This window comes from Diadema antillarum, unplaced genomic scaffold (assembly GCF_040938485.1).
Source record: "Diadema antillarum isolate AM-2024a unplaced genomic scaffold, OU_Dant_1.0 seq00000823_RagTag, whole genome shotgun sequence".
Taxonomy (NCBI): domain Eukaryota; kingdom Metazoa; phylum Echinodermata; class Echinoidea; order Diadematoida; family Diadematidae; genus Diadema; species Diadema antillarum.
Window position 1 is genome coordinate 112204 of NW_027271700.1, and position 15031 is coordinate 127234.

The following is a 15031-nucleotide window of genomic DNA, read 5'->3' on the forward strand; positions in this document are numbered from 1 at the left end:
TAGACAATATCTCGAGAAACATTTCATACTGCCATAATTGCTGTTGTCAGTTCGTCATTATGGAGGTTTAGATTTGCGACGTGGACGTTTAAAGGCATAATTTACCATTTGCAGATGAAACAAAAACACAGCATTAGTGCTTGAAATAGTTCTAAAATGTGAGTTAGGGATAGAAACAACCACTGTAAAAATTTGAATCCGTATTATCGATGATAAATATTGTTAGATACACAAAATGTGAACAATAGTTATAATAAAAACGTTTCAGACTAAATCGTCTACAGTTACGGTTTATTGACAAAAATACTGATATCTCCTTATATTTTAGGCTTTATTACGAAAATTTTATATGGTAGGGTGTTTTGTGACACAACAGACCCACACATATGCATCAAATGTGATATCTTGAAAACTTTTTAAATCACTGCTCCAAAAGGTTAATATTGCAGGACCTTCAAGACGACGATTGCACTGGCTCTTCTCCTCTCTCCTTGCGTCTTGTTGCAAAGTAGCTTTAGATTACGCAGGACGCAACCTTGAAGTAAAATGGTGGCCCCAACCAGGGAGGTGATCCTCTCACCTAAGTCCCTGCCCCAACACTGCCACATAAAACCAGTGCATCAAGTACTAGTACCTGAGTTTCTGCGTCGTGAATAGAGCGGACGCAAAAGTAGCCCAGAACGCGTACCTAGTGAAAACTCAGACGACAGGCGACACGAGTTATAAATAGATCGATTTTGATAAGCGGTTTTGCGCATGCGCGGAACAGTTTTTTCCTCTGAACGTCCGCGTAGCGAAAATCTAAAGCTCGCTATCTTCATCTTTATCACAAGTCATTGACTCAATGGGCTCCGAACATATCAACTTTGATCTAATTTAGTTTCCAAATAAATGAGTCTATATACAATTTTCCGAAAGAATCGTTATTACTCATAATTACATGTTTATCACCCCTGAGGATACATAGTTATTCGTACTGCAGAAAAGACAGTACACATAACAAGTCATGTTAACCTATTATAAAGTAGAACGGCACGGTATGAATAAACCCTGCGGAATTACCATAACTATGAGATGACAAGTTCATTTCAGTTGCTACTCTAGTTTGGAAACACTTAAAAGCAAGTTGGTGACTAATCTCAACGATATTTGTATCTATTTTCATGTGAAATATTTCCTGCTTTGGGGTTCAATAGCCGAAGTAAATCATATTACTGCTGGGCAGCAAATTCTTTCTCATGCGACAAATTGTAAAATACTGTAGGCACAAAGCATAATCTCCCTCCTTTTTAATGCTTTTATTCACAGCTTATCTAATGCTTCTGATCTAATAATAATATAATAATACTTGATATTTCTAAATTCCGGTGGATACAAAGCGCTACCTAAGAGATAAAAGAGACCAATTCTCTCTCCTTCTTTGTATTCTATTGCTGATTTGTTTTGTTTTGTGTGCTTTTGGCAACGCAGATGGTGCATGTAGAATTTGCATGTTATATCACATCACGCTTGCTTGTGCAACAGTCAAATAATGTGAAAGGTGCCACTGAAAAGCCAGTGCGCCACTCAGTTATCCCAGGCACCACTCCCCTTCATGGTGCTATACTTCCCTTCATCTTCATGGCGCCACTTTTCTTCTGGAGTTTCTTTCCCTACTAATGGCATCCCCTGATGACGCCACTTTTTTACGGGACGACACGCCCTTATACACTACCTTTTCCATTAAACGACACCACTCCCATAACATTTATTGTCTCACTACCTCCAATGACCCCACTCTCGACATGACTCAACCCTTTTCACGGCTCTTCTTCACTGAATGGTACCACTTCTATGTGCTCCCCTGCTCCGGGTACCCTTGACGGCGCCACTTTATAAGGGGTGATACCCTTTCGCGGCACCTCTTCCATTATGACACCACTCCCGTTTACTGTCACTCTATATATACCCCATATACAGTATAATAGCGCCACTCTCTACAATGGCGCCAACCATTTTTCCGACCCCTCTTACCTTAATGGCACCACTTCTATGTGCTCTCCCGCTCCTCCTAATGGCGCCACTTCCAGACTTCTCTACAGGGCGGCACATCTATTAAACGACACCTCTCCCATTTACCGTCATGCTACCCCTTTCTACTGGTGCCACTCTCTAACCATTTTCACGACGCCTCTTCCCTATAATGGCACCACTCCTATGTGCTCCCCCGCTCCACTGATGGCGCCACTTTTTACTTTTTACGGGGTGACACACCCTTTCATGATAACTCTTCCATTAAACGACACCACTATCATTTACTCTCTTACTACACTGGAGCTCCTCTTTACATGGCGCCATCCCCTTTTTACGACGGCTCTTCACTTTCGGCATCACTCTTATTTATGCCCCACTTTCCCGAATTGCACCACTATCTACTCGGCCTGAGATTCCTCTTGCACAGAGCTCTCCCCTCCCTCTGCACCTCTCTTTCCTTCATTTTCATCGTCCTCCGTTCGCCATGCCGATTTCGAAAGCAGACAACGTGATGAGAAAATTGCTGAAGTCGAAGTTCAGCTAGTGCTTAGGTCGTGCGCATCATTACAATGGGATGCCTGTGGTAATAGATTAGGGACCACTCTATCTCTGATGCCAACTGGAGGCAGGCACCGATAATGTCAATACAAAAAAGCATTATGTAAATATAGCGGCCGTCATCTGTCTTGTGTGAATTCTGTAGGACGCTGCATCACAACCTATTTGTAAAGACTGTTTTTTGGTTAATATTCCACACCAAGACTAAGAGCGATTGAAGGAAAGAAAGCACTTGTGTAATCGATGAGACGTTTTCGCATTGGGTGCACGTCACAACGACACCCACGAATCATACAGCCTACGAGTCATACAGCCCACGAGTCGAAGATTGTAGCTCCTGAGTGATATATACAGCCCACGTGCCATACCGCCAATGAGTCACACAGCCCATGAGTCATAATACAGCCCATTGGCCATACTGTCCATGAGTCATATACAGCCTACTGGCCATACAGCCCAAGAGTCATACAGCCCAAGAGTCATACAGCCCATGAGTCATACAGCCCATGAGTCATACAGTCCATGAGTCATACAGTCCATGAGTCATACAGCCCATGAGTCAGACACTGAGCAAACAAGACCCATGAGACGGACGCATTAAGACCCCTCTTGTATCTCTCAAACTCGTGGGCTTTTTTATACAAGCGTCGAACTCATGGGCTTTTTGTCTATAGTGTCAAACTCATGGGTTGTATGACTTGTGGGCTGCATGAGACACGGACCTTGTTTTAGTATCGAACTCGTGGGCTGCATGACTCGTGGGTGTCGGTCTCGCGGGATGACCCCTTCACATGATAACATGGAGCCATTACTGCATCCGATGATATTACCAGTCACGATTATCTAAGTTCATAGTTATTGTAAATCCAAAACTTCCTGTTAAATGTATTATGAAAGTTGAAAATAGGTAGGTCCTACCAGCGTGCCGTAAGTACCTCGTAATATAGCTAAATGTATTTACAATTTTGAAACAACACGCTAATCTGGATCGGTCAATCGACTCACTGCTGCTAGATTAGGTATACCATACCATCTGCATACTGAACTGCAAACATGAACAGTGCATGCACTGTAATCTATTTATCACTTCATGGTTTAGTGAGGTGAGACAGATCCCAGACCGGAAGGCCAAATGGCCGAGACCACTCCTTTGCGCGTTCATCCCCTTTCTATGTTTGTTCTCCAACCTCGAATGATAACGACCTAATCTTGATTAAGCCATGAGCCAGACAAAACGCTCTGTCCGCCGTATGGCAGCTAAATCATGATATTATGTTTTCCGATGTGCTACGATCTGAAGAAAGAAGGAACATTCTACAAGGTGCAATGTCGAAACCCTGCACCTGCCCTGGTAATGCGTGTCTACAATAATCAAATAAACAGTTCGACCGAAGCTCCAAGACATCTGCAAGTAATTGTCTTTACTTAGGCAATCTTTGCAGGCTAGAAGCGATGGTCAGTGTCGAGTAGGAACGTTTTTCATTAATTGACTTGTACCGCGTTCCAAAGAAGAAAAGGAATCGCAAAGTAGCAATCTATTTTCTAGCCATTCTCTTTTACCAACTCCGAAAAATTGCTTGTTGCGTTTTTCTGATATGTCCGGTGTAACATCCCAGTACTTTCTCCCTTGTCATTAGTGTGTGCGAAAATCGGAGGTTAAAGCCAAGTGTCCTAGATTGCTGTCAATCAGATCCCTCATCCCTCCCCACTTTAGTTATGTTTGCCTTATGATATGAATGACAGATTACTGATAGTTGAAGGATTATATCACTTCACCAAATAAGAACAGGTGGTGAGATCTCCGGCATGCATGTCCCATGCCTCTTCCACGAGCTCAACCAACCCGAGATGGTTGGTCGGATATTAAAGATAAGCTCGACTTGGCATCATTATTATACCATAATCCTAAACACCAGAGACAGAGACTGTGCATGCTGTTGAGGAGCACAATTCGACGAATTTTGTTCCAGACATATTCCCTAAGTGTTCAAGTTCTGTTCCGTCGTACCCACGAGACAGCAAGATGGACAGGAAAATTGCCCTTCTTCTGGTGCTATGCGCAATAGCAATGCAGTCATACTTCACTAGTAAGTTTTATTGTGAAGATGTTTCTAGATTTATTATCGTTACATTCCTCATCTTCATCTCTTTTAAGGTCATTGGCATTTAAACAAACTAATACTACAATCATCACAATTGTTGGGTTAGAGAGTGCATCATTATATATATATATATATACATATATATATATATATACATATATATATACATACACACTGTGTATATATATATATATATATATATATGATTTATTTCTCGAAATCTCCTCTCTCCCTCTCTCTCTCTCTCTCTCTCTCTCTCTCTCTCTGTGTATCGCATATTTTACACTCCTATTCGTTTTAGATGTAAGTTTTGGTTCCGTCGTTTATTCTAAAATATAACCTTGTGCTATCTATTTCCCCATCCTTGTATTTACTCTTGATATTATTTTATCTATTGATATTTACTGGCTTTCATTGTTGTATAAGCGTGAGAAATAATATGTTGATTTCAATTCAATTGATTCTAATTCAACAATCGTTGCATTTAAACCTGCCAGCTTATTGCTCAAAGCACTTAAACCTATAACGTGGTGCACTTCGTTTCACAGTACCAATGCGTAATTCCATACCTGTGTAATTCTATACTTTGCTGAAATTGAATACAATATAAGATTAAACTCAAACAAACAGATATGTGTGTGTGAGTGTGCGCATGTGTGTGAGTGCAGAATAAAAAGTGATAATGGTCGGAAGAATTATTCAAATTAGATGAGGCGATGAGGCTAACTACTTGGCAGAAAAATATTTTTAACTTTGGATTTATTTTATTTTAGTAAGCAATCGAAAATGCTCTGTAAGGAAAATGTGCTTCATTTCCTGTTGTGAAGTTTTTTGTCCGATTTTGTATTTTGTTTTTGTCGCTCTGGATGGGCAAATCACTTAATGTTTAATCTTTACGTGTGAATAATAGTATCCAACACTACACTAAGAAGAGGTAAAACTTATTAAAGAGGAAATCCAGCCAAAATTAAATAAACTCTAAAAGAAAGGCAAGAAAATTCCCGACATAACGTTTCAAAAATGAAAACAAAAAAAAAATCGGAAAAGAAATTGGGAAGATATGACATTTTGAAATTCAACATTGTTTCAGAAAGCATTTCTTGACCAGTCCCTATTTATGAATATTCAAATAAGTGAGTTGATTATGTCATGCCCTAACAATGTTTCATGTATCTTGCATTATATTAGCTTGTACAGCTAAAAGCACATTCCCATATCAAAATATATCGGAAACATTTTGTTCCTTTTTAGTTTAGGTGCTTTTAAGGCAGGTTTGATATTCATACAGCTGATACCTGAGATTTTTTCCCCATTTCTGTATATAAAATGTACAAGAAATAGAGTATGACATCCTCAAGCTGCTGACTCGAATATTCATAACGACTGATCAAGTTAGTTAAAGTGTCCCCCCCCCCAAAAAAAAAAAGAAATTTCATAATGTCATAACTTCCTTAATTCTAATCAGAGTTTGATCATTTCTGCACTGCTCTGCAGGGACTTTCTTTTTCTTTCTCTTTATTTTGAATTGATAAAATTCTGGAGTGGATTCCTTCTTTAATGGTTCATGCCACACCAATTATTCCCATCTGAGGTTACAATCCTATTTAGATATGGATTAATAAAGAGCTGCTGCAGTTGATCTCTTGTTGTAATTTCTATATCAACTGTTTAGCGCCATCAAGATATTGAATAAATCAGAAGTTGTATTTTTTGACATATCTAAACTTCAATTTTAGACGCATCGGGATCGTGTTCCGGTCGATGCTTTGCTAGCCATGACTCCTCAAAGGATTGCCAGTGCAACACAGCCTGTGAGAACTACGGAGACTGTTGTAGCGACTACTACTCACTTTGTCTCGGTGAGTATAATGCTATTTTCCGGGCAACTTTACACAATCATCTTTTTTTTCCCCGCAATTCAGGTATAGTGATTTTGATTTATTCTTATAATCGTCAAATTGTCATTTTCATTTTTTTTTCATTTTCATAGTTACATTATTATCATTGTCATGATACCTATTGACAGTTTGATAGTGTTATTTTCATTTATTGCAATTTTGCTTAAATTTGTATTGTCATGTGATGTAGGCCCTACATTTTGCTGGTATCACTTTTCTTCAGTGTATACAGTGCAGTGCTTTCGCTCTTTCAGTGTCGTTGTCATTAAAAAATAATAATTCTTATCAAATTATCGTTTCTTCCTCTTTGTCATGAACCCGTCCAAATGTAAGAAAACTCCGCTAGAATGACAAGTGAATGTCACGTTACTGCTGGTCTTACCTTCTCCTGCTCAAAAGTCGTACTTCAAACAAGTCTTTCTAAGAATATACATGTAGCATAGTTCTGTACCATACCGCCATAATGCTGTCATGATGTCAGATGATAAAATCAGCCAGTTCGGGGTTCTAAATTGTCTCCTGACTCGAAATGTTCTCGGCATTCAGAGAATGCAGTACAGCGAGACGGCAGCCATACTCGACAGAACCTGATGCATCTCGTTTCGATGATTTAAAATGAAAATATAGTTCTGGTAAGGGTTTGAGAATCCGTCTTACACCATTTCATATTTGCTTGCAGTATATCTAAAGAAACTTACCTGTCTGACGCGATTTGCCGGGATGACGAGTTGTTTCGAAGTTTTTTAAGATACAAAATAACAGTCGGTATACCAAGTTTTATTCCAGAAGGATCATGCTAACTCGGCCTCAGAGACAACTCGACCATATTTCAGACAATACATTACACGCAGTTTGTGATTTCCATATTTAGGCGCACGTTCATTTTGTATGCGCGTTGTATCAACTCGGCCCATAACTGCGACCAGCCAGAACGCGAAGCGGTCCCATAGTACAATACTGTGCAATCCTGAGGGACAACTCGGCCCCGCCGTCAAAGCGAGGCCGAGTTGTCCCAGAGTCCGAGTCAGCCTGACCCCGATTTGGTTAATACACTGTATTTCGCATTTTCGTCGTTACCCAGGGAATATCTTGTTATTACAGCGTTATTCCACACATTTCTTAGGTATACGTGTACATTTTGCAGCGAAATTTGATACTTGTACAGGCGTACCAGAACTATGTTTTACCTTTATCTTGCGCACTCTACAAAATTCAGCCCCTATAATTCGTTTTACGGTGAGCTTATACTGGACCCTCCTATCCCTATGCGACAACTGCCGATATTGCGAGAACTATATGGGACAGCAGTCATACGTCCTTTTGCAACGACTTACAGACTTGTACAATTAGAATTATACAATTATACGGCAATTTTCCTCGCAGTAGATGGAGCATTCGCAAAAACCGATAAGTCCATTTTTTAAGATTTTGAAGTACGGCCTCTATCATAAAGTACAAAATAATAACTTTTAAATGCATGGTCATTACATATAAAGGTAGATTTTCTGAAGTTATGGTCAATAGAAGCAAATGTTTTCTTTTTATTCTCTTTATTTTTCTTGACCTTTAATCGCAAATACATGTATCTCCATTTGTCAAATATGGACTTACTGGTTTTTGCGAACAAACTCTTCATTAATATTGTATGGTATTCATACGTGTTTTACGTATACATACAGTTATACATATCTAAATACTATTCGATTTCACTTTGACAGGATCCTCCTATTCCTGTGCCAATGGCCGATGTGGTGAGAACTACGACAGCAGCAACCCGTGCCACTGCAACGACTTGTGCACGAATTACGGCAACTGTTGCGGAGATTATGATGATTACTGCTCAGGTAACGTTCCCTGAGAATAATGAAACTTACCGGCAGATGAAAAATAATTCTATTGTGCAGGGGCGGATCCAGGAATTCCGTAAAGGGGGGGGGGGGCAAACAATATTTCTGGTGCTACTTCCGGGTTTCATCTTTTTTTTTTTTTTTTTTAACAACAAAATAAAGAGGGGGCGCGCGCCCGGTGCGCCCCCCCCCCCCCCCCCCCCCCCTCTGGATCCTCCACTGTTGTATGATGCGTATAAATGTATTGGCAATGCAATTCCAATTTCGTCAGGTTCCTCCAACTCCTGCAACGGCCGTTGTGGTGAGGGTTACGACAGATTGAACCCAGTCGTGCCACTGCGATGACTTGTGCAAGGACTACGACGACTGTTGCTCGGACTATAATGATCACTGCTCAGGTAACGTTTCCTGAGACTGACTGGCGATAGATGAAAAAATCTGTCTGTTGCATGATATATAATTTCATAAATTGCATGTGCGATTACAATTTTCTTCTTCAGGTTCCCCTGACTCCTGCAGCGGCCGATGTGGCGAGGATTACGACAGCACCAACCAGTGTCACTGCAACGACCAGTGCAAGAACTACGGCAACTGTTGCACGGACTACGATGATCATTGTTCAGGTAAAGTTCCTGAAACTCAGCAGTTACTGGCTGTAGATGTAAGATATGTCTGCTACGTGATATATAGGCTTACTGTTTTTATATTATACAAATAATTAGTGTTTATGAGTGCTATGGTTCTGAATATTACAAGAGCATGCAAGTTTAACCGTTCTATTCAGCTACGCGAAGCGGAGTTGAATAGAACGGTTATGAATTATATAAGCAAAATATGCCTATGGCATGGAATGTTGAAAAAAAGTGTACGTAGCTAGGTATTTGACACATGACAAGTGTCTAATACGATTTGATTTTTCTTCTTCAGGGTTTTTCGATTCCTACTCAAACGGTCGATGCAGAACAAAATACCGTAGAAGGAATTTTACCAATCCTGCAAAGATTGTATCATGACGTTGATAGAACACTGTTCATGTAGAGGACCCATTTGTGGCCTTTCGTAGTAAATAAGGGAAAGGGTTTGGTCAGTCTTTTATCATTTTCTTCTTAGTGATTATTCGTTGTTATCGTTGTTGTTGTTTTTAGACATAATGCAAATGTAGTGTGTCACAAAGCCAAGATACAAGAACTCTATAGGAAAATAAAATGAAAATATAGGGTATATACATTGTACAGTTATAAATTAGAAAGATAGAGCGATATGGTACGTATGTCACTGTGCACATGTGTGTGTGTGGTTTGGTGACTCAAATATCTTTTCTTAGTCAGCCGAACTTCATGCGTCTCTCACAATTATCTTCCTCCAATTTTGGCAACCGCATAATTATAATCAAATATAAAAGAGACAGCATGCGCATGCTCTCTGCCCCTTGTTTGTGTGTTTTATTTCCGTATTATAGAAACCAACATATTCCATAGAGTAAGAAAAATGTTTTACATAAAGGTCAAGGAAAAAAAACATACGGAGAGTAGCCCATTTTCACTAGTGACTATGATTGTCACTTCCGGTCTTCCATGGGCCCCTCTTGTAGTATACGGCTTTCTTTTGTCCCCAGCCCCTGGAGGGGGTGACCTGAATACGCTGTTCCAGGCCCTGTGGGACGCTGACGTGAATCGACTCGAAGACCCAGACCTGATCGTCAGCAGGCAGGAAAAGCTTACCGACTACTCAGACCGAATTGATCATTCTCCGGCAAAGTAATTTCAAGGACAGTTAGAAATACCCTACTGGAAAAAAAAAAAAAAAGTGTCCCACAGTGTGTTCACAGTGTGTTCACAGTGTGTTCATATAGTCAACTATGTGAAAACGCTCGAATTTAACAGTGTGAAGATGATTTCACACTCTGGTGTGGTTTTCACAGTGTGTTCACATAGTAATGCTTTGTTTCACACTGTGAATTGATGACTCACACTGTGTTCACGCTGTTAAAACGCACGAACTTAACAGTGTGATTAACAGTGTGAAGAGATTTCACACTGTGTTCACAATGTCTTCAAACTGTGTTTCTCACACTGTGGGACACTGTGTTCTTTCCAGCAGGGTTATGTGCTGATTTCTGAGGTTGGAATATCTATGATGACTTTCGAAGAAATAAACGTTGTGATTACTGATTTCCATTAATTTAGTTTTCTGGTGTTTAACTATTTATCTATCTCTCTTTTATCTATTTGTTTACTTACTTACTTACTTACTTACTTACTTTAACACTTACTTACTTACAAGGCTTGTACGGTCACAACCTCCCAAATCAGTCTATCGGCGACCGGGCAGCGAGTTATTAGCCATTTTCGGCCGGGCACCGACGGGGCACCAATGATTTTTCAGGACATCGCTCGGTCGCTGCTGAAGATTTACCGCGGAGTTGAAATTTCGGCGGCGACGCCCATGCAGTTTTCACTCGCCCCCGGAAATACGCTCCATGTCTGAGGAGCAACTGCCCAGGCACCGGCCTAATCAAGTGGATGCTGTCGAGTGATTTAGGGAACAACCAGCTAGGGCTATCTGATAGAGGCAGGGGAGAGATAGATGCAAGGAAACCCTACCACCTTGTCCCCCTGAAAGAAGAAACAAGCATCTGCAGCTTCCACCTGGTCATCTCAGAGGTAGCCCGTGCAGAAAACGACACTGCTAGCAACATCGCGGAAAGGAACGACAGGAACAGCAACTTTCGTGCGGATAGAGATGAAAACTTTTACGATGAACACTTTTTTAATGAAAAAGGGTTGTTATGTTGATACAGTCTCTTGAATGAAGACGTGATGAATGACAGATATGTGGATAATAAAAATAGGGAATTAAATAGGAAATACAAAGCATGGTAAATGTAGGGTAGAAAGGAAAGATATTTTGGAACATTCTAATCTAGGAGTGATTACAATTTTTTTTTTCATATTGGTTTCTCCTTCCTATCTATTTGACTTCCTATTTTCTATCTGTTACTAATCTTCGGTTCCACAAACTGTGGTTGAAAGTTCGTAATTTAATGCTTAAATCTTTAACTTCAGTTTTATCCCTTTTTTACGAATCAAACTCTGTTCTGAGGAGAATAAGGTAGAAGGAAAGTTATCTATTCGTATACAGCCTTTCACGTACTCATGTGTTCACAAAAGTGTTGGCATGTGACCCTCGCTTTCGTAGTCGTTGAAGTAGAATCAGTGGCATTGTCGACCTCGTTGCCATCTCAGATGCAGAGCAAAGGCGTTGTTGTTGATGGCCAAGGGGCTGCAGTCACATACATACCCAGGTAGCTAGTGAGAAATTTTCCACTGTCCAGTTGCCGGACCGGTGGGTCATCACTCGGTGACCGGTCGGACTCTGCGCGGAGGGAGAACCCCCTATTTTCGGCAAGTTTTGACGTAAAATCGACCGGTGATCGACGGGAAATCGAAAGGGCATCGCTCGGGCATTCGCTAGGGTTTTACAGCCCTCAGGACTTCTCCAAAAATCGTTGGGCAATGCCTTCATTCCAGCGCTGACCGAGCAGGCTATAAATCGGCCGGATCCCGCCCCAAGTTGCGACCGTAGCCTCACTGGAACTAAGGTCACAACCATAAGAGCGGCAACCAACGGATTTGCAAACCTGCACGGTCGCCGCTGAAATTTTGGCCCCGCCAAGCAATTTTGGGAGATGTCGAGCAAGCTGCAATACGCCAACGATGCCCGAGCGATGTCCTGTTGATCTCCCATCGGTCACCGGTCAATTTTAGGTAAAGACTTTGGAAAAATATGTGGATTTTCTCCGCGCAGAGTCCTAGCAGTCACCGAGTGATACCCGACCGGCAACTGGACGATGTCCCACCGGCCACCGGCCAATTTTTACGAAATCGCTGTTGGGGTTTCCTTGCCTCTATCCCTCCCCCTGCCTCTTCCAGATTGCCCTGGCTCCTCCTCCCATCTGGTCCTTTGTTTTTCTTTTGTGCTCTTGTCATTTTTTGTTTTACTATTCTTGTTCGGTTGTTCGGCGGTTATTGCTTGGACATCGCATAATTTCTGCAGCGAGTTATAACTTCAGCGTCCACCGACCGATGCACTAAAAATCAGTGGCGACCGGTTGGCCACTGGTTGGTCACCGGTAGGTGCCCGACCTAAAGTGGCTAAAAACTCGCCGACCGGTCGCCGAGCAAGCTGATTTTGGAGGTTGTGACCATACAAAGCCTTGAACTTACCTAGTTATCTATTTATTAAACTCGTCCAAAGTCATATATCACTACCTTGTAAAAAACAAACAAACAAACAAACAAACAAAAATGGTTCAATCTCTCCCATTCAGTCTTTTCACTTACGTGAACGAGGCAAAGCTGACTGGCACATGGCCTTCATTCATGGCACTCTTGGACAACTACAACCGGTTCACCGGCACCCAAGACACCACCACATCCAACGAAAACCAAGAAATTGAAAACTTCCTGGACGATATCTACAGCACCGAAGTTATGAGCTTGACAACCCAGTATATGATCGACAACGGTAATGAGGGTTTTCGTAACTTATTTATTCTCCCCGAACATCATCTTTGATACCCCATCATTGCCCATATCATTAAAGGGATCGTATAGTTTTGGCTGAGACCTAATTTCAGGTTTCTAACATTTTTTTGGTGAGGTAATGAGAAACCTCTTATGAAATATGAAAGAGAATGTAATTCTATGAGGAATTCAACGTTTATTTGATGAAAATTGGTTTTGAAATGGCTGAGATATCCAAAATAGAGTAATTCTAATAAAGTGTGGGACCCACACTTTATTACGATCGCTTTGTTTTACTTTATTTTAGGATGTTTCAGTTATTCCAAACCCGATTTTCATCAAATAAACTTTGAATTCCTCTTAAGATGGTATGCTCTGTACTATATCGTAAGTGTTTTCTTGGTATCTCGCAAAAATTTCAAAGCCAAATTTTCATCTCCACCAAAACTGTACTATCCCTTTAAGATACTAGGAACCTCTTTCAGAGACCAAGGATCTCAGGTTTTTTTTACCGTTACTATCATCTAATGTTACAATGTCCGACGTGAAGACGATGATCTTGCTAATTTGATAGGCGCAACTCCGCCATATGGGCAGATGCAGAGCGCTTTGAGGTCAATGTTCTCACAGCAGTCAGAAATCCGAAGAAATACAAGATCTTCAAATCCGTCTCAAGTCAAATCAAATCGAATCAAAACAAACTTCATTATGAACAAAATGACTCGATTGGTCTGGCAGAGTAAAGTAAGGCCTTCTAACTGTGCTAGACTTCTTGCATGCATTCCATAAAGGGGTAGTTATTCAGTAATTGTCATAAGTGCATTACTAAATTTACTCGGCATGGCAACAAGCGAACCGCATCCGATCAGTGAGGACGCGGATTGTTGCTATTGTAACTACCAACAACGGGTGGTAAAAGATGCAGAGCGCTTTGATCAGTGTACTTTCTTTATCCTTAATACTAGTGTGAGAAGTGAGAACAGTGTATAAAGCTAATCTTCAACGCATGTGAAGGGTATCGAAAGTTTAGCTTCATGTTTTGGCCTTTTTAGGATATTTTGCATCGTCGTCGGAGTTCCGGGACTATGTGAAGAGTATCTGGTTTGACCTCTACACAAGGTCTGGTGGAACCATCGACTCGTCTGGCTTCGAGCACACTTTCGTCGGAGAGGTCAAGAACGGAAAGGTCAGCGGCTACCACAACTGGCTGGCCTTCTACTTGGACGAGCTGGAGTCAACGGTCAACTACTATGGCTACACCAGTGACAACGAGGTGAGAGGATGAGGGATTATATGCAGCTCTATAGGCTGTCGTCCTGTCGGCATTGTGGGAGCAATGGGGCATAGTGGATGGGGCTCTGGGACTACCAAACACAAGGTCCTGGATTCGACTCCAACCTAATGGGTTCATCCGTATTCGTTGGACAAGATGTTTTACCAACAATGTTCAATCGCCATGACATATTTAGATTTGGTCTTTGTGGCTATTCATCGTTGCTGTTATTGTTCTTGTGGTATTTATGGTTTCTGTTTTATGAAAACAAAGTATGTAGGCTACATTATGTATTAATTGCGCTGTCTAACTTTCTCTGATGGGCACAACACCGGTTCATTTGAAGTAGGCGTTATAGGCCTACGGTAGAAAATAAATAGAAGTAGGTTTACTAGCTTAATGGTAACATTAAGTGTGAATATATAAGGATCGTCAGAGTTTGGTAACCTGGATGCCTATACATCATATATCATTTCTCTCTATATCTGTTTGTTTGTTTGTTTGTTTGTGTGTCTGTTTGTTTATGTACGTGTGTATGTGTGTGTGCGTCTTATAGCCGAATCAAATACTGATGCAGTTCCGACTGGATGAGGGCAATGCGTCGTACTACAAGGAGCTTGCTTCCATCATCTACGGCGCCAGTCCCGAGTTCGAGCTGGCTGTCTTCACTGCCTGCTTCGTGGAAAACCCAAACACCATCAGCACTTTCACCCTCAATGGCCACACCCAGCGGGTGCAGACTTGGGACTACGAAAGCTTTTACATTGGCTCCGCCTACTTCTCCGTGTAACGGAGGAGCAGCTGCTGCCGGGGC

General features: G+C 41.3%; 1 protein-coding gene across 1 annotated transcript; it reads left to right on the forward strand.

Annotated features, from left to right (window-relative positions):
• Positions 1-4573: 4573 nt before the first annotated feature.
• Positions 4574-15007, forward strand: LOC139739985 (uridylate-specific endoribonuclease D-like). The gene is made up of 8 exons (XM_071650583.1): positions 4574-4658; positions 6410-6532; positions 8290-8415; positions 8919-9041; positions 10043-10175; positions 12749-12945; positions 13997-14217; positions 14774-15007. Exons 1-8 carry the CDS (start codon positions 4595-4597, stop codon positions 15005-15007), a joined length of 1221 nt encoding a protein of 406 aa, XP_071506684.1. The 5' UTR covers positions 4574-4594.
• The last annotated feature ends 24 nt before the right edge of the window (positions 15008-15031 follow it).